The 24,340-nt window shown below is 37.8% G+C and overlaps 1 protein-coding gene across 11 annotated transcripts; it reads right to left on the bottom strand.

Moving 5' to 3' along the window:
• Window positions 1–115: 115 nt before the first annotated feature.
• Window positions 116–24,220, bottom strand: LOC132955222 (actin-binding LIM protein 1-like). Of its 11 annotated transcripts, none has more exons than XM_061027976.1 (20): window positions 23,815–24,215; window positions 17,641–17,781; window positions 11,681–11,864; window positions 11,494–11,603; window positions 10,677–10,803; window positions 10,487–10,580; window positions 9,897–9,984; window positions 9,723–9,784; window positions 9,534–9,590; window positions 7,957–8,031; window positions 7,000–7,170; window positions 5,337–5,366; window positions 5,069–5,195; window positions 4,848–4,937; window positions 3,391–3,438; window positions 2,503–2,567; window positions 2,110–2,163; window positions 1,627–1,701; window positions 1,138–1,218; window positions 116–953 (listed from the first exon to the last, which is right to left on the bottom strand). In XM_061027976.1, exons 1-20 carry the CDS (start codon window positions 24,125–24,127, stop codon window positions 840–842), a joined length of 2,106 nt encoding a protein of 701 aa, XP_060883959.1. In that variant the 5' UTR covers window positions 24,128–24,215; the 3' UTR covers window positions 116–839. The 11 variants fall into 11 exon arrangements, with proteins under 11 accessions (XP_060883959.1, XP_060883963.1, XP_060883962.1 ...); XM_061027980.1 differs by lacking the exon at window positions 23,815–24,215 and adding an exon at window positions 22,354–22,534; XM_061027979.1 differs by lacking the exon at window positions 1,627–1,701 and having other exon boundaries at window positions 23,815–24,217.
• Between the last annotated feature and the right edge of the window lie 120 nt (window positions 24,221–24,340).

Here is a 24,340-nt window from a genome sequence, read left to right on the forward strand (position 1 = left end):
TGTGACTCTATCAGGACATTACATTCTCCAGGGAGCTGTGCCTTACATACAAGAACACAAATTCTCTAGGAAGAAATATCTCTTTGCACAATCACAATGTCATCATACAAAGGCATTCTTTCCTCAGTGTGAGAGTTTATTAAGGGCGCTTGAGTTGTTGTGATGGGAGAACAGCATCCACATAAAATATACTGTGATGACTAATAGAGCAAAGTCAAAGCAAAATATCAAACAAAATTCAGTGTCTTTTTAAGAGTCCAAAACAAAGCACATTTCAGTGATCATTCAGTGACAGACACACAAGACTGTTTTTTCTCAGTTTTGATGCTTCATCATATTGAGTATAAAAGGTGTCACAAAAAAAAGGAATAGCATAAGAAAGTATCAACAAAAGTCAAATGCATCCAGTTCTTAAAAGAATCCACTATTATATAAATCATTGCACCATAGATATCAGGTATGGATAGTATTTTCAAAAGGCTTTTAAGTAGGACAAACTGACTGTGCTTCCAGCATGCTATAAAAATGACATGCAATCTGCTGCTTTTTGGATTTAGCAACAGCAAGGTAAACTGATTTGTCCAAAGCAAATGTAATATCTGGGGGCTGACAGATGATTATTACTGAAGCTACAAATATAGATAGAGTGAGTTCTCATGTTCATATCTGCCTTGAGGTAAAAAAAAAAAAAAAAAAAAAAAAAAAGAGTTATTTTTAATAAAGTAGCCCCAGAAAGGATGGCATATTTTTTTTTTTGTTTGTTTTGTTTCTTGTAGCAAATGCAAAACTTTACATTTACTGCATATTCTCAATGAGCTGAAAGATTCTTGAGGCAGCATTTAGAAGAGATTTGCCGTCTTCTTCATGTCATTACGTTTCCAAAGTGGCAGTTTGTCAAATTCTTGAATGTCCATGCCAAAGACCTCAAAGAATGAATCCTGGGATAGGTGGCGCTGCAAAGGAAAACAGCAAAGGTCCATACAGTTGATTTGAAAGGTGCATTTTTTGATAAAGACTTTGACATCAGTCATTTCTAAAGAAAGACATTAAGCAGCTGCAGATTATTACATATTGTACTTAACATTCTGTTTGACATGAATCACTGCCCACATGGCTTTTTGTGGCATGTAACAGTACCTCGAGTCGTGTTCTGTCGACATCCCTGGGAAGCTTCACTCGTCCTCTGTTTACTACTGTGAGTATTTCATACGGATAGATCTTGACATAACAAAGACAGTTCTCTATTAGTTCATTCACAAACAACTGAACCTAATATACCAAAGAGCTCTGCGATAGAAAAAGAGAAGATATACATATTGTATTGTAGCATGCATAGATGCATCTTGTGTAACCACTGTATACTTATCACAGATACTTATAATCTGTAGTATCAGTGTTTGAGTCTTAAGGGTCAGGAATACAGCTAGGAGCATGTTCTTATTAGCACTAGTCATGACTTTCATAATGCTCTCACACTGGATCGTGCTAAAGCATTACTGGAAGGTTTCACATGTGCTTCCATTGTATTCCAAACAAATGTTTGCTGTTTAAGTTTTTCTCTAGCACACAAAAAAATGAATTAAATTGTGGTAAAAGAAAACATAAAAAAGGTCAAATAATACTTGCTTTTGGTTCCAACAAATTAGGCATAGACACTCCTCTGTCCATGTATGTTAATGGGTGTTGACCGCCACAGATGAGCTACAGAATGAAGCAAACACATGCAACGAGGGGGAAATGTCATGACAGGATTAGTCACTGCAAAGCTGCAAACTTACTGGTCAAATAATGAAAATTAAAGTCATAGAGTCCTGTGTCAAGTGCAATAAAGGTTGTTTACAATTAAAAAACCTATTAGTGTACTTTGCACTGAAGCTGAGCAGAAATTAACACTTCATAAAAAACATGCTCATGCAGGCAGTGAGGAGAGAGAGCAGTCCTTTAGAGAGGCAGTGAACTGGAGAGGGACACAGATTGAGATCACTCCATTCAGGTTCTTCTAACATACCTTAAAGTCTGAAGAGAAAGGAAAAGAAAAAACAATTAATATCTAATGGATTCATCGCTTACTGTTTTGTAACTTTAGTGATTAATGGATATGGTGACTACACACCTACCTTTGAACCTGTCACTGTTGTAGTTGGAGAAATCAGCAGACCTTGGCTACATGAGAAGAAAACACATTCAAACCTCTCTTTTGTCCACAGTTTACAAGAATGAATACTCAAAACTCTTGACACAGCAACTCGGATGTGTGTCAACATCAGTTCTATGTACCACTACGACTATAGTTTATCTTTTTGCAGTGTGTATATATATATTATATTAGAAGTCTACGTATAAATCCTGGAAGATGACATGACTGAATTGAAAAGTTTCTTCATTTGAATTTGAATATTCACTACATTCAAACTCCTGAATCACATGAATGTTCTCTGAATGGTATTACATAGTAGAGTACGTCAGGTATCATCACAATCACAATCATGGTGTTGTTCTTACCGGATTGAGACCGCTGCGACCGTATCCGGGCAGGGAAAATGTTTGGGATGTGGGGGAAAGAGGATCTATTTGGAAGTGAAACAGCAGACAGATTAGCACATGGAGTCAGACTCAGGTCTTTGCTTAAATTAGATCAGACTCAATGAGAAGAAATAGACCTCACAAAGTTCTTTAATTAGCCTTTCCTAATTGTTCTTTGAGAGGGAATTCTCAGCACTGCTCTATTTTGAGGTTTTCCATAAGCCCGTTTGGCGCTGCTGTTGAGGTCAAACGTGTTTACTTCACTAACTGGTTACCTGCAGCTTATAGTAAATACTGACTTATATTGTACTGTGACCTTACACCACACGGTGTGAACTCTGGAGGGGTCAGACAGCCTATAGCTCTAAGGCATCTCACAAAACAAATACAAGGATGTATCAAGTCGACCTGATGTGTGACTGCTAAAACTGAAGCAATACATTCATGTAAATTGTTGTTTATAATTGTGACTTTAATTTGAACAGAATGCATTTACTTCACTGTCTTTTACTTAAACTCTGTTATTTGTTTATTGAACAGGACACATGCAGTGAACATTGCTTCATATATTAAATACAAAGTAGATGCCGTGCAGACAGGTTTCTCGCGGTGGTTAATTTTCACCCCCTGTCCCTGGCTCAGCTTTTAGGATTTAAACAGAGTCATTAGACTTAAAGAAGTACAGAAATAGTGATACTATACAAATATAGACATTATAACCTAAAGAGACTAAATCGAGGACACAGTAAGATATTTGGTTATGATGCAACAAAGGATAGTTCAGACAATGACAGACAGCTATCAGAACTTAAGAAGGAACAGAGAGACTGTTTGAAGCAGCAGAAAGATGAGAGACTCATACTGTACCTTTCTGTTTGTATATCGGAGGCCTCCTGTACATGTTGAAGCCTTCGTCTGCAGATAGAACAGAGTTGAGCGTCAGCAGAAAATGAATTATAAGGAAAAGGAATTATACTATAGTGGTTCAGATGCATGCAGTTGTCCATCAAACCCTTTTTCTTCTCTATATATTTGTCTTATTGACATGTGAAATAGGATACAGAAACTGAGACAACATGCAAAAAAGCCGCTCAATGACAGAGTATTGGACATATAGAATCTTGTTTTGTTATAATGAAGAGAAATAACAGTACGGGTTGGGATTGAAGTGCTACAGTATTTACAGTATAACTAGTGTTTCAATATCAAATAATTATATGTAGTAACGTAAAAACCTGTTTCTGCTCAACCTGTCAAACATTATTTTTAAAAAAGGCATACATAAAAATTAGGAGGCTATAAGTTACAAAACAATATCAAAGACTTTTCACCGATTTAGTTTTCCATATAAAACAACAGAATCAGTTTGGAGTAGCATTTGAACATGTCGATCTTAATATAAAGTGGAATTAGTGCTCAAAAGCTTGAGGTGAAGGTTTAACATGTAAACAACAACTGTGGTGACCTTTATATCACATTCTACCTGAGTCTAATCAGGGAGCATAAAATAGGCCAGCAGTGCAAAAGAATAAAAAGTCAATGGAGTTTTTTTTTCTGAAATGATCATCAACATAATTTAAGAATCTCATGTTTCAAATCGAGCGGTTCAGGAGGACTCAGTATACAGTGAGACACGGCTCGCCATTACACGGCTCGCCATTGTAAACAAAAATCCAGGCAGTGCAGGTTGTTACTTATTTTTAGATCCACCACAAAAAACCTGCTAATGATTAACTGTCAAAGTATTTCATATCTCTTACACACTCACACACACACACTAAAGCAGGCTTTGAAATATTCACAGCGCTGCTATAAATAGAATCAGGTGCAGAGGAATTTTGACTGAAGTAGGAAACAGGCACAATCCAAACAGTATATATTTATATATATATATCTACTACTTTGAAATCAATTTGAGCAGGTTTATTTTTAGATGTAGGTAAAATGGGTAGAAAGAGAAAGGACAAAGTGTAGTGAAATATTTTGAGGGAGCAGCTTGTGTGTGTGCTGAGCTGTCTCATAAAGTACCAAGAGGTGAACGAGGTGTGTGGGCGGCTGACAGTCTCTCTGAACTTTGACCACTAGATGGCTCAGTGTTTCTAAGAACAAAGTTATTCACAGCCTTCTCCTAAACTTCAAATCCCACCCTTAAATCACTTTGTTTTTACTACTTGAGGATTTAATTTGACTGTTTCACTCACCATGTTCCCTTACATTGTAAAGCATAGATTGTGTATGAGTTTAATAGGAAAAGTAGAACAAAGCAATAATCAAGGCAACAGTAATTAGAGTAGAGGAGTTGCAGAGCAGATGGGGGATCTTACCTTTGGAGTGAGGGAGGGTGGGGTGAAATATAGGGGAGGTGGGGCTGGTGATTTTGTTGTCAGAGACTAAAGAGGGAGAGGGCTTCGAGCCTGCTTATTATACAAGAAGAAAAGTGGGAAGAAAGTGGAGGAGATTTTGAGGTTGCAGAGGAAAAAGTGAGATGTGTGGGATTTTTGCAAAGGTGGTGAAGGAAATGAGACACTTGGATGTCGTCTCTCACCTGGCCTGTGGAAGTGTTGTGGGGATCTGGACAGCGTTGGGGTGTAGCTATGACGAGTGTGCATCCCAACTCCAAAAGATCCGTGGCTTGTAGATTGAGGTATGTACTTCCGTATTTCTAAACTGTCCTTTAAAACATAAAAGAAAAACAGAGTTAAAATCACAACAAACCAAAGCTATTAAAGTGATATAATAGAATTTTACAGGGGTCATACTAATATCTCTTAAATATGTTTATGTAAGGATCTTTAATAAAACAGTTTCTTTACCTCAGTGGTTACAGATACGTTTCCTGGTGACTAAACAAAAAAAAAAAAAAAATGTGCAGTAGTAACCATTAAAACAAAGCATTTTGCAGAAACGTGCGGTGAAAACATTGTATCTCCAAATTTGTCTGATATCACGACAAACAACCTCGAGCTTCAGAATTAAAAATATTTTCTTTGACTGTTTGATTATATGTATTTTTAACTGAAATATTTCAGCTAGATTTCAAAACAAATTTGGAGTGAAGAGGTTTTCACATAAAGACATATGGGGGGGGGTTAAAAGGAGGCTAGATATTCTAGGAAGCCATTAAATACTAAAGACTTTATTTTCTTAATGAGTTGACGACACATTTAGCGAGCAAACATTCTCTGATCTGAATCAGAATCAGAATCAGATTTATTGTTCAGGTATGCTTACACACACAAGGAATTTAACTTTGGTGAACTGTGCTCTCTTATGTACAGGTACAACATTAAATATAAATAAACATAAAAAGAAAAGACTAATATTTACATAAATATGAAACAGTGCAGTGGTGAATAGTGCAAAAGATGCTGAAGTAACATGATAAGTAAAATGCAGTTACGTGACAGATGGGTCAATTAAGATGTCAATTACAGTATTTACATAAATAAGTGTGTGTGTATTGATCATTTAAATTAAATAATATATATATACATATATGTATATTCATAGTGACGGTTTGGTTTAGAGTTATTTCACTGCTGATAGTAATGTCAGTTACTCAGTATAAGCATCTCGTTCTTTAAAGCCTCAAGACATGTGGCATCAAAAAGTAAAATCATGGTAGAACCTTATTTTTAGCATCCACAAAATAAATACTAAATACTATCAGAAAACCTCACTTTTTGAATAATGTGTGAGTGCATGTGACTTCAGTGTAATGCAGCCCTAAACATTGTGCTTGAGACATCAGAGTCAGAAATAGATTATGAAGAAGCAGAAGCCCTGCTAATAGATTTTAAGTTCATTTCAATTGGTCACTGAAAAGTAAGTTACAAAAGTAGTTAGCATAAAAATGCAACATTAGCTAAAATGCACCTATGTTCACAAATGTGTGCTAGCTAAGTGTGGCATAAGCTAGTGCTATATTAATACATGGCTAACTCCCTCAACCCTCCATCCATGCTGTAAATAAATCATCAACAGCCTGCAATAAAGTCCTGCAACCAAAAACTGACACTCGGGTCAACATCAATAACCTTTAAAACTGTCAGTAATAACTGATGGGTGATGCTAGCACTTTTGAGTTTTTAGCTGCCCAAGAGACTTTTATTGTGTTTGTTTTTGTGGTGTCATTTCTGTATTTAATAACCAAACTGTACTAAAACCAGTATAAGGGAAGATTGAAGAACCTAAAAAGACACATGTCAAATTTGTAATTTAATTAAATTAATACTTAAGATGCTTACTAAGAGGAATGTTGCAGATCCTGCCTGCCTTATCTTGACACCTACAAACATGTATCTCTTTTCAGATCACAGTCCTTTGCATAATGGGCCAAACACAGTCACATATCCAAAGGACAAAACACAACCTCACTTGGTTTGACTCGTATATCAAACCAAGAAAAACAGACACCTAACAATGACACACAAACATGTCAGTGGATCAATGCTCGGAGCGGTGAATGGAGTTTACCTCTGCAGGGCTCTGCCTGTCCTGTCTTTGGCTCTTGTTGTCCAAAGTAGAGGGGGTGTCGTTCACACTCTTATAAGATATCATATCAGGATGCTCTATATCATAGATAGCCTTGACTCTGGGAATCGCCGCTAAGTCTCGATAATCAATGATCTCATTATCTACTTTTGCCTGGGACCAGGAGAGGGGAGGAAAGGAGTGAGGAGAAGGACACAGAGGGGAAGATAGAGGGAGCATACAATAAAGGGTCAAGGGTCACTCATTACATCACATCATGGAATGAAACTTGAATCCAACAACACCATTTTGGCACAAGATGTGAACGGATAAACATTATCTGTAGCCTTTCTGTTCAAAACATAAAGTGTTACTCAGGCTTTCAGTAAAGAAAAAGTAAATATTAGTTGGCTCATATTTAATAGGTGTTTTAATGGATGTGAAATTTATTCCACACGGTAAACCACCAGGGTTTGGATCATAACAAACTAAGTGGAGGAATCAAAAGGACATTGAAAGCACTGGATTTTTTTTTCTTTTACAATCAAATACAATCTGAATTGCCAGCAAATTCAAATTGATCAAGCGAATTAATCTAAACTCCCGTTCAATATGTGGTTGATCTTTTTGCTGTGTATCTATGATTACATTTAGAAATTGTTCACGCATCATTCAACCACAATTGAAACCCCATTTCTCTCTCATGGGCAAGATGAAACTAGTTCCGACCAGTCAAGGTAAAACTGAAAACCTTCATTACCAAAAAATGTTTTCAGCTTTCACATTTTCTATTTTCCTAAATAAAAAAAGTCTGCATTAACTGTCAAAAAGAAACATCTTGCATGAGAGACCCTTTGTCCATGCGATTCCCCTGTTTGAATAAAGGATAAACTGTAAATCAACCAGCGGTGGATGGTGCACCTCGGAAGACACAAAATTGACATTGTTGCTCCAACTTACGCAGATGGTTCGACCAGGACTCCCCGGGGTGCACGAGCCCGGCCTGGAGGACGAGCTTTCAGATGACGATGTTGGCTGAAGAAAAATAAATAAATACAGCGGTCAGGTTTACATTAGTTTCTGAAGTGTGTCACTACAACAAGCACAGCTAGTGTCCTCTCATTGTTTTGTCTTTGGATCATTATGTAGCAGTGAACAGTGTCAGTATATCATGCAGTCACATGAACAATCATGTGTAGAATAAGTACAAATGAAAAGGAACTGTTTTCTAGGTATCAATACATGTAGAAATGTGTCTCAAAAAAAAAAATGCTCAATTAATTTACACTTTTTTAGTCCCACAAAGCTTTCACACATGTTAACCTAATTGAACTAAATATCCATAACTGTCAGGAACAACTCCTTTGCTGTTTAGACTATTCCTGCAGGCTGTGCTGGAGTGACAGATCATGTTTTGATAGACATCCCCCCGGCTCATACACAACAAAAGCCAATGTGAGAATAAGTTCAGAACTTAACAGTATGTTTGATCTGTTTGAGACAGAATCAGAGGAGGAAGCAGGAACACTGCATACTGTACGTTACAAAATGCTTTGCTAGCCATAGAATAGGTATGACGCTGTGCAATGTCCACTGAGATTCATTCTTTCAGATTGAAATGAGTATGTCTATTTATTTCCTATTAAAGCAAACAGACTATCAACTAGAAAATTCTTTGTCTGAAATGTGTGAAATTGCTGTCAGCGGTAGATGTCAAATAAACTGATTGACAGCACTCTGCAGAAATAGACTTTTATGATCATTTTTCAGTCAGCCGTTAAAAGACAGCAACATAAAAAAAAGTGTTTAAAGAAAACCTTTTGCATGAACAGGACAAAATCAGCAAAGAAACAAAAAGTATCCACAGGGGGCACAAAAAACTAACGCCCACAGCAGAAAGTGTATCATCAAGAGCCCACACTAAACACCCACAGCTAAAGAATGTGGTCAACATTCAACATCTGCAACAGTGAAACCGTGACTTTACAGAATTGTCTTATTAGAAATATTGTGTCATTTTTTTAATTATCTTCTAACCTGTATTACTCCTCATTCAAACCCAATGTACATAACACCCCAGAGTATATATTTAAATGTGATTGTTGATTGGGGTTTCTTCAACACAAGGTGTATATTTCAGTGTGCAGTAGGTGACAGTAAAGAACACAGAATGCAGCACTGTCATCATTCATGTTTCATACAGACAGTTATTGATTAAAGGAATGCATTAAAGTTGTACTTTTATTACATTACCTTTACAAGCACATATTTTTCAAACAATTTTTCAACTGAAAAATGTAACATATTCAAAGCAATCTAATTCAAATGATCCAAAGGTTGTTGTTTTTTTTTTTTCTTTTTTGAATCAGAGATGAGATCTAACTGGCCCATTGAGCAAAGTGTTCACATCACATGTGAAACAAGTAAGTGCTGTTAATCAATTAATTAAGAGGCAAGATTAAATCCCATGTAAGCCCACTCACTATAGGAAAACTACAACAGTGCAAACGGCTGGCAGGCTCTGTGACAATATTAACCTTGACTTCACGTGGGGGGTAATAGAAATCAAGACAAGGTGTTTTTTGTCTGCTGACCTGGGGAGGAAGAGAATGTGGAATAAAATGTCAGTGTTCACGTCATCCTAGGAATTTACACTAATATCCCACTTACATGCTCTCTGTAACAGCAGTAACACGTGTTAAACATATGTTTGACTGAGGTCTTACCCTGTAGTTATCCTCCGTTCTGCTGCTGATGTCTCTGCAATGAGGGTGCCAAATAGTTTTTCCTGTAAAGGCAGCGACAGCATCTGAGTAATTATTATAAAATAGATTACAGCGTGCCAAAGACATGCACATGTATGTAAATGTATATCTGCGTGGATGCTTTCTCAAACTGACCTTGCAGAAACATTTCTTCCCCTTCTTTAAAGACTTTGTCACAGCGGCTGCATCTGGCACAGCTGGGGTGATAATGTTTGTGCCCTGCCTGGACAGTCAGGGTCAGAAGCAAAAGAATTAGAGCTCAAGTGCAAACAAATACATGCTACTCTCCTCACTGTAAAGACTTTCAAGTTTTTACAGGTGTAACATTTCCGCTTTAGCTGAAATATGTCAAAACAAACTCATTCTGCACGATGACACCTAAAAGTCCAGGTACAGAAAACTCATTTATGAGTATGTGTTTTATTTTTTGTTTTCAAGATGATTTGTGAGAATTAAAAAAAATATCTATATATATATCTATATATATATATAGATATATATATCTATAGATATAGATATAGATATTTAATTAAGTTTAAATATAGTTTTGTTTGCTCCATTCTACATCTAGGGTTTAAACCCTAGATAAGATGGCCAGAAAAAGAAAGAAAATTTGTGTGTTGTTTTGGTCAAGTCGCATCCATTACACTTTTGAGAAATCATCACAAAAGGCAATCACAGATTAAATCAAGGCCTTACACTTCAATTAGAATTGATTTTCTCACCTCTAAGACTTTTCCAGTTATAAACTTCTGGCATGCATGACATTGTATCCCAAACTGAAACTGGTAATCCCTCTCACAATATGGAACACCATCTCTGAAAGACAAGGGGATAAAACATATTCCTATATGTGTAAAAGCTCTGAAGGAAAACACAACAGAGAGAAGAATAAGAATGAGACAAGATACTTACTTGCTGATATATTCTCCACTGAGCACTTTGTTGCAGATTTTACACTTGAAGCAGCCGAGGTGCCACTGACCAGCCATGGCTAACAGAGCCTGTCCGTTCTTTATGTCTCTGCCGCAGCCAGAGCAATCTGAAAACACACACATTAAGAGAAAACTTACAGCCTCTATTTGGTACAGTGTGTCTTGCTTATTCTTGAATTGTATAAACCAACCAATAAAAGTCCATTTGTCAATGCAGAACTCGACTTTCTGTTTAGTCCTATAGGGGGATCTTGATAATCCAGAGGCTCTGCGAGTCTGGATCCTCTATTGATCCCTCTTCTATTTATAGTCTAAGGGCTGCCTTCTATTCTTTCTCTTATACTTGACGTACTTGACCTGGAAAGATCCAAGAGGTTGACTGGATTTTCTAAGGTAATGTAAACTGTAAAAAAGATTTATACAGTGCGCCAGGAGGGACTAAGACTGGAATTAGAGAAAGTGTTTCTCTTCTATTCCTGGGACTGACTGAGCACAGAGAGGCCTTTCAAGACATTACGAGTGATCTCCTGGATGAAAGCTGACCATGTGTCAGCCTTAATCAAAAACAGTACACCCAAATAATCATATGATAGGAAATACACGCTTGTTTTCATCTCCACATGATCATGAATGACTTAGAATAAATTAAACAAAAGAAACTGGACAACTGCCTTGATCTTCTTTTAAATGATGTCTGCAGAGGATCAAGTCTATTTATAAAATATATCAATTCGTATTTTAAACCTGACTAAGATATCCTTTGTTTGGGAGTATAAATTCTATAAGAATGAACTTACTGCTGGGATAGCTGACATTGTTCGGAGTGGGTGATATGGGTCGAATACAGCGCTGACAGAGGCAGTCTTTTCCACTGAAGGTGACACAATCCCCCGCAGGAAAGCGCTGTCTGAAAAACAGATAAAGACACAAAGGTATGCCTCACAGTCCTTTTCCTCAGAATTGCACAAGTAAGATTTTAATTACCTGCAAAGAGTGCACACAAAGCATGATGGGTGGTACGTCTTCCCCAGGACTGTGACCACCTCTCCCTCCACAAACTCCCCACAGCCGCTGCACAGCGTGCCGTGGAGCCTCTGGAAGTCCAGCGGGCACAGGTAGTCGTCATTCTTCGTGAAGAAGCCACTTTGAGCCAGGTCACAGCCACATACTGCGCACACACACAGAAAATAGATACATTAAGATCTGTTTTTAACAGAAGTCATTGACACAGAATCATTGCACTGTGTGTCACAGAGAGTCTTGCTTGTATTGGTTCTGTCATCCACAATAAATTAGGACCCAACTCAGCTACGCTCTGCTTAAAACAGTCTTTTTGCTTTTTCGGGACATTGTTTTGGTATCCTGTTTTTTATGGTTGAAAGAAAGAAGCTGTCAGCTGTTTTCATCATAGACTGTATCAAAAATGGACATTGTCTCAGTGATGTCACACATTGGTTTCAGAAGAGACGTTATGAAGCCTAAAGATGGGATGGCCAATCTAGCTTGTCACATAAATAAAGTCGACAGTTTAAGGTCAGTTAAGGGATTCGGCTAAAATAAAGCCTAGAGCCTCCTGACAAACAGTCACAACACATCCACCTGTTAATCAAATCAGCTACGTCCTTATTTTACCTTATTATGATCAAAAAAAGATGAGTTATACAAACTAATTCACCCTCAATAGTGTAGACAAATTAAGAAATGTTTTGGGACCAAGATTTCCTTTGTACCAGGCTGTAAACATTTCTAGTTCTGCTTTAAAGACGGGCATCTTGGGGGCCGGTGGCCTAGCGGTTAGGTTGTGCTTCATGTACGGAGGCTATAGTCCTTCATCGAAGGGTTGGGGTTCAGGTCTTACTCCTTTCCCGCATGTCTCGCCCCACTCTCTCCCAGATATCCCATGCTATCCACTTTCCTATCCAAATAAAGGCGAAGAGCCCCAAAATAATTATTTAAAAGATTGTGTTTTGGGTAATGGGATCTAATACGGTTTCCGAGCCTTTTGCAGCTAGCATCTAGCTGACACTTGAGGAACTGCAGCGTTTCCTATTTTTTAACATGTCTTTCATCCAAACAGCTTCAATGAGGCTGATGTATGCTATACCCAGCAGCCAGTCAAAGCTAGCTACTAGCTGCAGAGCTAATCCAGCTGGTGAAGAGTTGCTACCTGCTAAGTAGCTCAAGCGGTGGAGAGACTTGACCCGATTCATTGAAACTTGTCTGTAGCTTAATATCAGAGTAACATGCCTGTTGTGTTTTCAGCTTTTTTCTCTCAAAGTCGTCAAAGATCACAATTAAAGAAGCTTTTATGAAAAAAGTCATTTCTGACACAACAAAAGTATTTTTCTGTCCGGATGTGGCTGTGCATGGTCTTTCGTTTTAAGAAATGTTTTTTTTAAGTCTGAATAAAAAATGCACTAACATGAATCTTCATTTTCAAAGATTGTTTCATAGTAATGACAGATGAATGAATTCCTGTACAGTTTGATGCATGGCTTAAGGCAGTGGTACTCAGCCTAGTTTAGATTTAAGAGCCATATTGACCAAAAATATTTCTGCAAGAGTCACAATCAAATAACCTCTTTCTTTCCTAAAATATGTGTGGGAAACTACGGAGCCCTGGAGGTGACATGGATGTTTTGTTTTTTTATCTTGCACGCGCAAGTTATTATCTCGCACATGCGACTTACTGTATCTCACTTGTACTCTGGCTCAAAGGATTGGAGGAATTGCCACTGACATAAATGGATGTAGGGAGTGGGGAGTATGACTTAGGAGTCATCAATTTTGTTTACCTGTGCTTGAATGCAGTCTGGAGAAAGATAGTTGATCATTCATTGTAGTAGTCATTGTTTTTTATGTTTGGCATGCATGTTCTTTTACTGCGGTTCTGCCAATAGCACTCTGTTCAATAGTCTGTTATTTAACTTTGAGTTAAGCTTTTTTACTTAAATGCTATTGCAACCGGTCTGAATGGTCTAGTGTGTTAATACAATATAACTAGCACATTTGCAGTATTTGGAGGTGTCTCCTATGAAGATAAAGTATCAAGTTGACTAAACGCTATTTCCGTACCTCTAGAGTGTAGAAATTGAACCAAATGGATTACAAATGGGTAAGGGTACATGTATGGTAATTACATACAATGTTTTATTAATGAAATAAAAAGTATGAAACACATTATACAGTGACAAATCCAGAGGTAGACACTCAGAAACAAGTCAACTCAAGGTCTTACAGTAATGCATAGCTGCATGTTACAGGTGTGAAGTCACAGCAACTGAAGCAGCAGTTACTTTTCAAGGAAAGTACTTCAATAAATGAAATTACCATTAGCCTTCATTGTTCCCATTTTCTTATATTTCCTTAAAAGCTGCTATAGGCAACATTCAGCAACAAAATGTCACGCTACACATTCACAAAACAATGGTTTACACATTTACTGTATTCCTCACCTATACTGATCAGAACTTATTAAAGAATATATTTATGACAAATAAACTATTTTGAATGGACAATGTGTCACTCAGTAACAAAAAATACTACTACTGAATTCTTAGGACTCATATGAGAACTCACACAGGTGAGAAACTGTACCTCTGCAACACTTGCATGGAAAGATTCAGTCAGTTAAGAAAGTTGCAAAGGCATGTAAATCTTCATACAAGTTACAAGGTGTAGGTAAAGAATTGAATGTTATATTATATACAGTGTTTCTAAAACTACAAAATGTTTACAGAAATGTTATTGAAATGATTCCAGGCAAGGTATGATTGGAGAGAGGGGCACGCCAGTGTCCACTCCTCTCTCAGACAGACATGGTGGGATAGGAACCCTCTCCCCACTTACACATAGACAGAGAGACACAACACAAAATACTACTCAAACAATTGAGGACGGATAACATCCCTCAATGACATGTAGAAATCCAGTGCCTCTGATGTGTTGTTTGGAAAGCCTAACCCTGATTCTTCCATGGTGATGGTACAGACATCAAAAATGTCCTCATCACATGGGATGGTTGTTAGGAACTTGCAGGTCTGCTTGGCTGTAGCCAGGTCAATGGCATTAAAATGGACTATGTGGTCATCTGCACCCCACAAATGAGGTGCTGAAAACATGATGTTAGGTATCCCACTGGGCACAGTAGGGTTCCTAGATGGTCGGATGCGATGTGTGTTCCAGACATTTCGTATCTCATTTAACTCCTCATGTTGTTATACTTTTTTCTGAAAACATATAGCAGCAGGGGGGGGTGTCATTTTATGCCACTGTCCCACATACATTTGGTTAACAAATATTGTAATTAATTAATTAATTTAACGTAATGCTAAGACAAAGATACATACAGACAATCAGATAGGTAGGTAGATCTACTTTACATATCCTACTGTAATATTCTTCTTCCTGTAAATGATACTGTATATTAACTAATGGGATTCCAACTAAACAAAACAAACAAACAATAAAAGACAGGCTAGGATTAATACAGTAGGCTACAGTAGGCTACATCAGGTCCTAACGTGCCTTAAGGACGTTAGGACCTGGATGACCAGACATTTTTTGCTACTTAACTCAGACAAGACTGAAGTTATTGTGCTAGGCCCTAAGAACCTCAGAGAGACTTTTTCTAGTGATTTGACTGTCCTTAATGACATCAGCCTGGCATCTAGCACCACTGTTAGGAATCTAGGAGTTCTATTTGATCAAGATATGTCTTTTAGCTCTCACATCAGGCAAATTTCAAGAACAGCCTATTTTCACCTTCGTAATATATCTAAGATCAGGAATATCCTGTCGCAAAATGATGCAGAAAAACTAATTCATGCATTTGTTACCTCCAGACTGGATTATTGTAACTCTCTTTTGTCAGGGTGCTCTGGTAAGTCTCTAAAGACTCTTCAACTAGTCCAGAACGCTGCAGCTCGTGTACTGACTAGAACCAGGAAATGGGACCACATCACTCCTGTGTTGACTTCTCTGCACTGGCTCCCTATACAGTCTAGAATAGAATTCAAGATCCTTCTTCTCACCTACAAAGCTCTAAATGGCCAGGCACCATCTTATCTTAAAGAGCTACTAGTGCCGTACTGTCCCTTGAGAGCGTTGCGGTCCCGGAGTGCAGGTCTGCTGGTGGTACCTACAGTCTCCAAGTGTACTATGGGGGGTAAAGCCTTCAGTTATCGGGCTCCTCTCCTCTGGAACCGCCTTCCAGCCGGGGTCCGGGAGGCAGACACAGTCTGTATTTTTAAGAATAGACTTAAAACTTTCCTTTTTGATAAATCTTATAGTTAGGGCTGGTGCTGGTGTAGACCAGCTCTTAGTTATGCTGCTATAGGCTTAGACTACCGGGAGAACAGGCACCTTGAGCTCCCCTCTCTCTCTCTCTCTCTCTCTCTCTCTCTCTGCATATACAGTACATCATATTACTGCATGTATCTATCTATAAATCTCAGTCACTAACCACCTACTTTCCTGGGAGCTCTTGAGCTCTCCTAGGCTCCTCAAGATCGTTGGTTGACGACCTGCCAGAACAATGAGTAAGGTCTTTTACCTGCTTCTTGTAAAGTGTCTCGAGATAACACTTGTTATGAGTTGACGCTATACAAATAAAAATTTATTAATTGATTGATCAATCAATCAATTAATCAATACTTACTTCCTGCAAGTCCGAAAATTGTCAACGACAAAGTCTGTATTCTCCAAGGATTCTGATAAGATGCCTCTGGCTTAAAATGAAACCATATAAAGCTATGCTTCTAAGTATTTCTTTATGACGCATACCTAAATTGAAGAAGAAAATGATGAGACTGTCTCGATCCATTACAATAGGCCTGCATTCACTGCTACTGCTTTTCTGTACTATCTGTGAGATAGTAAAGGAAGGAAAACTCCTCTTTACTCCTTAAAATTCCTCACTTATTATAAGTTGCGCATGCAAGATAAAAAAAAAAAACATCCATGTCACCTCCAGGGCTCCGTAGGGAAACACAGTGACATGACTTGCAAAGAATAATTCCTGCTGACAATGTTTCCCTTTTTTAAATAATTACTTTGGATTTTTTTCTCCAAGTAGAACCTAAAAGAGCCACAACTAGTCCCAAATGAGCCACGTGTGGCTCTAGAGCCTCAGGTTGAGTATCACTGGCTTAAGGTAATAGTGTAAATCATATTTAGTTTTAAAATAATGATACTGTTAAAAAAAATCAATATATTATTGTCATAACTCTTCTTTAAGCACCACACAGCTGATTTAAATTTAAATGAATCTCATTCAAAGTGAAACACTTTAAAGCAAAGTCTGATTCAGTGAAGGCCAAATACCCCTTCCATCCCTATAGGTCTCCTCACTGTTAAAGTTCTGCAAAAGTACTGAGAGTCTCTTTGTTTCCTCTCCACCGTAATCACCATCACAATGCGATGAAAGGGGAACAACACGAGAAGCTTGTCTGATTCAATTAGTGCAGACAAAAGCATGCTGAGGAAATATGTTTGCCACGAAACAGAGTAACTCCTGTGAATGTCTGTGTGACAACTCTCAAAACAACCCTTTAGAAATGTTTTGATATGAGGCAGACTGACTAATCATGAGTGAGAAGAAAATTCTGCTTAATAAAATACATGTTTCTTTTTCTCTTACTGTTACCTAAAGGCTTAAATGAGACATGCATTGATGATCACATGATAAGGCCTCTCATGACTTCCAGCCTACAGACCACCCTCAATAAAAAAGTTTTTGCCTTTATTGTATAGGACACATGAAGAGAGACGGGAAGTGTTGCGAGGAGAGCACCCCTGGAGTCTGAATGTCTGTAATAATGTGTTCAAGGCAGACACAAATTCATCTCCACTGACACAATTTCTTGCTCTCAAGTTGTACCAAACAACTAGAGAGTGCAGCATTGGGCTGGCCTAAACACAGGTCCACTGATGATTGTACTCACCCTTGCATGAAAAACACTTTATGTGGAAGTAGCTGTTCTGGACACGCAGTACCTCTCCCTTGCATGGATCCCCACATCTGAAACACTGGATGACCCGTTTCCCCTCCGGAGGACACGTGTGGCTGTCAAGGTTGTGCAGGACTGCAGAGAGAAAAAGCAGGCTAAATGAATCCTGACAAATGTATTAGCATTGTCTGTAATCAGCTAAATTATATAATGCCTGCAAAGGTGCAAATGGTTGAATTGTAGCATTGTTAAGGAAGTTAGCAAGTAGGCTAGGCCCATTTTTTACACTAATGTTTTATTCAGGAAAGTACTGTGAGGCTAAATCTGCAACGCACAATGTTTTAACAGGCAAGTTAAATTCAAAAGTGACACGTTTTTGAACATTAAGTGAAGGGGGTCTTTTACAATCTACAGCCATGCTAGCAGCTCTGTGAGGCTAAACTTCCTTACAGCAATGCTTTGAGCTAACACTAACCGGCTACACACAAAGTAAGACTTTAGCTAACCGGTAGAGTTTTTCAGGTATTTGGCTCAAGTTATTAACCAGAAACTAGACAAGTCTTCTCTAACAGTTGAGCCTGATTTCCATCCCCCCCAAATTCTGGTCAGACCAATCACAGATTTTGTCATAAAGATCCAAGATGGCTGCCAATACCGTGGATTTATCCTTGTCCTAAGTTGCATCAGTAATAAATTGGAGGGTGGTTCATTGAAAGAATGAATATTACTGTACAAGAAATCGTTACTTCTTTATGTAATTCCATCAGCAAATAAAAAAAATAGAAGCCATGTGTCTTACTTGTTGATAATAGCTATCAGCCTACTACTTCTTAGTGACACATAAGTGCTATGGTTGGTTGTAGTGTCCATAAACATTTATAAGCCTGTAAATAATGCCTTAGAAGTTAGCCAGGCTGGCAAAGTATTTATCAAAAATAAAAGACTAGCTATCTATACTGAAAGTGAATATAATACCAAGGATCTTGTATTACATAACATGCTAACATCATGGTGGCGCTAAAGGAAACATAATGGAAATGTCAAATTCATCCCATTATCTGGAAAATATTAATGTCTGTACAACATGCTCAGACAATCCTTTAAGTTGATGTTGAGACAAATGTGAAATGTGTGTAAAATCACATTTTCAATGTTTTGTTTTGATTAGAAAAAGCAAATCAGAAGCACAATCCTGTCAGTTTAGAGGACTGTATCATTCAGACAGCCGGTTTATCCTTTTCTGTCTGATCTGTTCATACAACAGTCCCTTAGAAATGTGATTACAATGATTATATAACAGAATGTAATGTACAAAATAACCTTGCTTTTGCACAGAAACGCACGCTCATGAAACTCAGACATACACACAGTCATATTAGTCTGAAGAGTACCTAAATAAGATGAGAGCTTCCAAAAAAAGTAGCGTTATTAGCTACAAGCAATAAACCTTAACCGTCTTCCTTCTCTTTCTGTCTATTTCATGTTTGTATGGCAGCAGAAGCAGTGGATGCCTGTACAATCTAATCACAGCCCACTTGAGAGGTCTTGAATGTGATTAGCAGAGGAGAGAGAGGAAAGAATGTGGTGCGTCGAGAGCGCCCAATGTTTCAACACAGAGCTTAAAAAAATAGATAAAGAGACACATGAGCTAAGCCTTTTTTTTCTTCTTTTAAACACGGTAAGTCCAAGAAAAATATCATCAAATCTTAAGAAAATAACAGCGACACTGGAAATACACCTCAGATAATCCCAGCCTCAATCGCATGGATGACTACATTTATTTGACTGAAACAGAAATATTTCCACACACCCAGAGCTGGAAGTGAAAATGTTCTCTGAACTATTTCTACTCCCTGCGAGTTCCTCGAAAATTGAGTCAGACACCGTTGGTATGCGGCCCCAAGTCAGACCCACAACAGGAGAGATTTGTTGCTATGGTTACAAGTATGCAGTAACAAACTGGATTAAGAGACCAAGTTTTCACAATGGTCAACATAAAGTTCACCGTAACTGATTGTACAGATGCAGTGTGTACATTATGTGATGTTAAAATGTCACTGTAGAACATTTGCTCTAACTCAGGCTGCATTAATGATAGTTTGTGAAAAGACAAGATGAGCTTTGTTAAATATAGTCATCAAGTGATTAAGACAGAGAAGTAAAGGGGCTAATGAAATTATAAAAAATGACTGAATAGAAATAATAATAGTGTAATAACTAAACACACTATGTACCCTGTTTCCCTTGTGGATTTATACTTCAGGTTATTTGTTGCACACACATTTAAAAAAAAAAAACATGGTGTTTATAATTGTGATATGAGGTTAAGATAAAATGCCTTGGTAATATTGCAGGATGTAGGAGAGGGTTACAGATAACTGTACATGATTACAGGATTTTTTTTTTTACAGTCTTATTGCTGCAATCTTCTTTTTATGTTGCGTTGATGGTGAGTTGCATATTCTGTTTTTTGTTGTTCCTGGTGCAACGACGATAGAGATGTTCTATGCTATTATATCCCCTTCTATATTCTAATCTATTCTATTCTATATTCATTCTATTCTATTGTAATCTATACTTAATTCTAATCACATTCAGTTCTATTATACTCCATTCTAATTCTATATTCTAATATGTTCTATTGTAGTCTTTATTCTATCTATTTGATACTATTCTATAATCTATATCTTATTCTATTCTTATTCAGTTCTATTCTGGTCTTTTTTACTCTATTCTATTCTGTTGTATGTATGAGGTAGGTGAGGACACATCTAAAATGTGTGCCTTATATATAACATTTGAATATAAGGCACACATTCTAGATTTTAATATTTAATATGAACAGTTTGTAAACAATCTCATGTCTCATGGAACTGATAAGTGTGAAAGTATCAAAAACAAAACAAACATTAAACTAAAAAACTATCACGCTCACATTGAAAAGGTAAATACTATATCAAAATCAAAACAACAGTGCTCACATGAATAGACTGGTTTATTGTTTGATCATGCTGCCTTTGCTCTACAGTTTATGTCTATTTATTTATTCTCTCCTTATTGTTTCTCTTTGTTTTATCACTTTTCTCTCTATCTTAATTGTTTTCCTTTCAAAGCCTCCTGTGGACAGGTGTTGAGAACTAGCATGCTTGCTAAAACACTTAAACAATGCATCTGCTTCGTCCAATGTGTACCAAATAAAGTCTATTATTATTATATCTGCCGATAGAAACACATTGTGATTCGAGTAAAACATTGATTTATGCCATTAAATCTTATGAGATGTAAGTGTTACTTCTACCAAACTTAACAAAGTCCTCAAGTCTTTTCTGGTTTCAGCTTCACTGCCCTTTGTCCTAGAACACCTCAGATATTTATGTCTGATGGTAACGACAGAGCTGTGAAGCCAACACAGACGCATTGAAACCATAAATGAAAAGGACTTACACAGAACGGCTGTAAAGTGTGTTTATATCATATGGAATCTCAGTGATGAAGGAGGAGAGGAGAGGAATCAAGTACATACAAACAAAAAGGAAACAGTGCTGTATGTGTGTGTCTGAACTCCTCTGGATATAAAACTCTTTCTTCATCTCTCCCACAATGTGAAGCTGATCTGGTGTCAAGTCTTAGCAAACGGTGGATTTAGACGGACAGCAAATGGAGAGAAACTTGAGATCGACAGTTAATCACACTACTATCTCCAGCTATGAAAACCTGCATCAGTGTTTGTGTGCGTTTGTGTGTGAGAAGCTCGGGTGAGGGGAGGGGGATGAAAGGCTCTATTTTAAGTTTCCAGAAGTTTCAGTGTAAAAGTACAACTGATTCTATTTATGTGTGAGTATAAAGACAGGAAATGTTAGGTATGCTCACTAAATTTAACCACTGGGTTCAGGTCATGTGATGCAGATTCTCTCACACTGTTAATAACAATTACTGTATGTTTCCCTTTAAATATTCTCCTGTTTGTGTCACTGTTAGGAATATAACCGCCAAAATAAAGAGGACATGCAAAGGTTTTATGTTTTGATTCAGGATCACAATCAAAAGTTACAGCAAATGTTTTGAATTATAAAATGGAGTTTAAAGTTTCTATTAAACTTCTTTTATTAAGTAAAGATGAAGCCGTTTCAGTGATCATTAATAAGTTATATTTTGTCCCGACAGCGTGATGTCACTTATTACTGCTGCACAGGTGACTGAATAACTGAATACCTTCAGTCTGACTAAGTAAAGAGCCACAATCGCAGGTCTTGTTATCCCTGTTGCTACCTAACAGTATAATCAAGCTGAAACACTGTTGACTTTCTCTAGTATTGTTGAGATCACATGATGATGTACCATTAGCCCTGACAGCAGCTGTGCTCACACTTTTACCCACTTGGCAGCCAAAGTTTTTAACTCTTGATTTAGTGTCTAGTTTAGGAAACATTTAAAGTCTTAACAGATCAGAAATAAGACATGTTAAAAATGTCATTCTCATCAGAGGTATTAGACAGACAAGGCTCAAGTTTTCCCAAGAAATGCTAATTGACAAATGTCCCATCAGTGTAGCTCTCAGGTAAACATGTTCAGAGGACTGACTGGTTAATCACACATATGTCAAGGCAAACAGAAAACAGTTCGAGAACAAACAGACACTAATTTTTTCAGCCTCAACAACAAACATGCACACCCATGTGTCTAACAGTCATTTAAAAAAACATCTACCTTTCTCTTTCATGACAGCTGCTTTCTGCTCGTCTGTCGGCGCTCTCTGCAGCACGAGGGAGTGAGGAGAGGAACTCACTGGACGGCTGGTCCAGGAGAAAAGAGGGCTGTCCAAAACACAGCTAGAGGGCCAGAGCGTGTGTGTGTGTGTGTGTGTGTGTGTGTGTGTGTGTGTGTGTGTGTGTGTGTGTGTGTGTGTGTGTGTTCTCAAAGAGGACAGTGGGAGTGGCATTTGTTACCCTCATGTTTCTGAACCATGCCCTCAATCATGCTGAACAAGAGAATATTTCAATTTGACTGCAATCCGTTCACAGACTGCTGACACTCATTGCAGTTGGAAATCAGGGAAAGAAGTCATTTAAGGATATCTTTCTGATAGAACAGGACAGCTGTCATTAAAAGTAACACAAGAACACCAAGATTCCTTCAAGTGTCGGCGTCCATCTACACGCACCCCCCCCCCCCCCCCCCCCCCCCCCCAACATGTAAACCTAGGGGAATAACTGGTTCTGTTGTTCAGCAGACATGACTCAGTACTTATATTTGCTGTTGATTATATTTCTTGTTGAAAATTCCCTCTCTAGGATTAAATGACTCTATATAGAGATGACCTTTTTTATGTATGAGTAATGTCTCCTATGTTACACAGGCTGCTTGTGTTTTCTTAGTCAGAAGGCTAAATGACATGCCTTGTTTTCCTATGACCTCTGAATACATCTAAATATTGACCAAACGTTGGACTTATTTCCTGCTGAATGTGAACTGAATGATGTTTTGGATGCCAGTTTAAATACTCAGGTTTGTTATAAAGGTAGCACAGCCAGATGAACAAATGCTAAAGGGCTCAATCAAGTCTATATTGACTCTAAACCAACCGTCACTATGAATATACATATATGTATATATATATTATTTAATTTAAATGATCAATACATGCACACTTATTTATGTAAATACTGTAATTGACATCTTAATTGACCCATCTGTCACATAACTGCATTTTACTTATCATGTTACTTCAGCATCTTTTGCACTATTCACCACTGCACTGTTTCATATTTATGTAAATATTAGTCTTTTCTTTTTATGTTTATTTATATTTAATGTTGTACCTGTACATAAGAGAGCACAGTTCACCTAAGTTAAATTCCTTGTGTGTGTAAGCATACCTGAACAATAAATCTGATTCTGAAGTTTAGATGTGTTGTCTATTTCTTACATGACAGGGCAGAAATGTATTTTTGTATTGTCTGTTTGACCAACAACCTTCAGTAATTACTAGAACTGATAAACTGTGTTGACGAATTTGAAGAAAATGTTCAATCTACTCAGCATTTCCCCTGTTAAAGATCCATGTTTTTTACTTATATTCACAACAGATAGAGCATTGTGAAAAGTTACTAACACTACAACCGATCACCTAAAACACATCAGCCATGGAGGGATAAGGTTAATACTCACTGTCTAACATGTCTGCAGTGGAAGAAGCCAGCTTCTCACACACGATGTAGTCGTTGGGGTTGAGAAAAGGCAGCTGCTCCATCATGGACTGTTTGGGAATCAGATAGAGGACCTCGGCTATTTCACCATCTTCAATGATCGACATCCGCCTCACAGAGTTCTTCCTCTTGACCCGGTCCAGCACCACCATGTCGTTGCTGGAGCCGCAGATCCGGCCCAGGCCGCTGAGGTTGAGGAGGCCTGACATGCTCATGCTGTCCAGGCCGTCAGCCAAACAGTTGAGGCTGCAGATGGACTCCAAGTGAGAAACCATAAAGCAAATGTCAAGAAAATAAAAGCCGCTTGCTGAGTGTCAGGTATTAAGTTGTCCTCTAAGACTCTGTGACTGACTCAGCGTGGGTTTGTGTGTGTGTGTGTGTGTGTGTGTGTGTGTGTGTGTGTGTGTGTGTGTGTGTGTGTGTCCACCGGGCAGTCAAAGACTAACTCCTACCACACACCCCCTTAAGAAGATTAAGAAAGGTATATT

This window comes from Labrus mixtus, chromosome 21 (assembly GCF_963584025.1).
Source record: "Labrus mixtus chromosome 21, fLabMix1.1, whole genome shotgun sequence".
NCBI classification, from domain to species: Eukaryota; Metazoa; Chordata; class Actinopteri; order Labriformes; family Labridae; genus Labrus; species Labrus mixtus.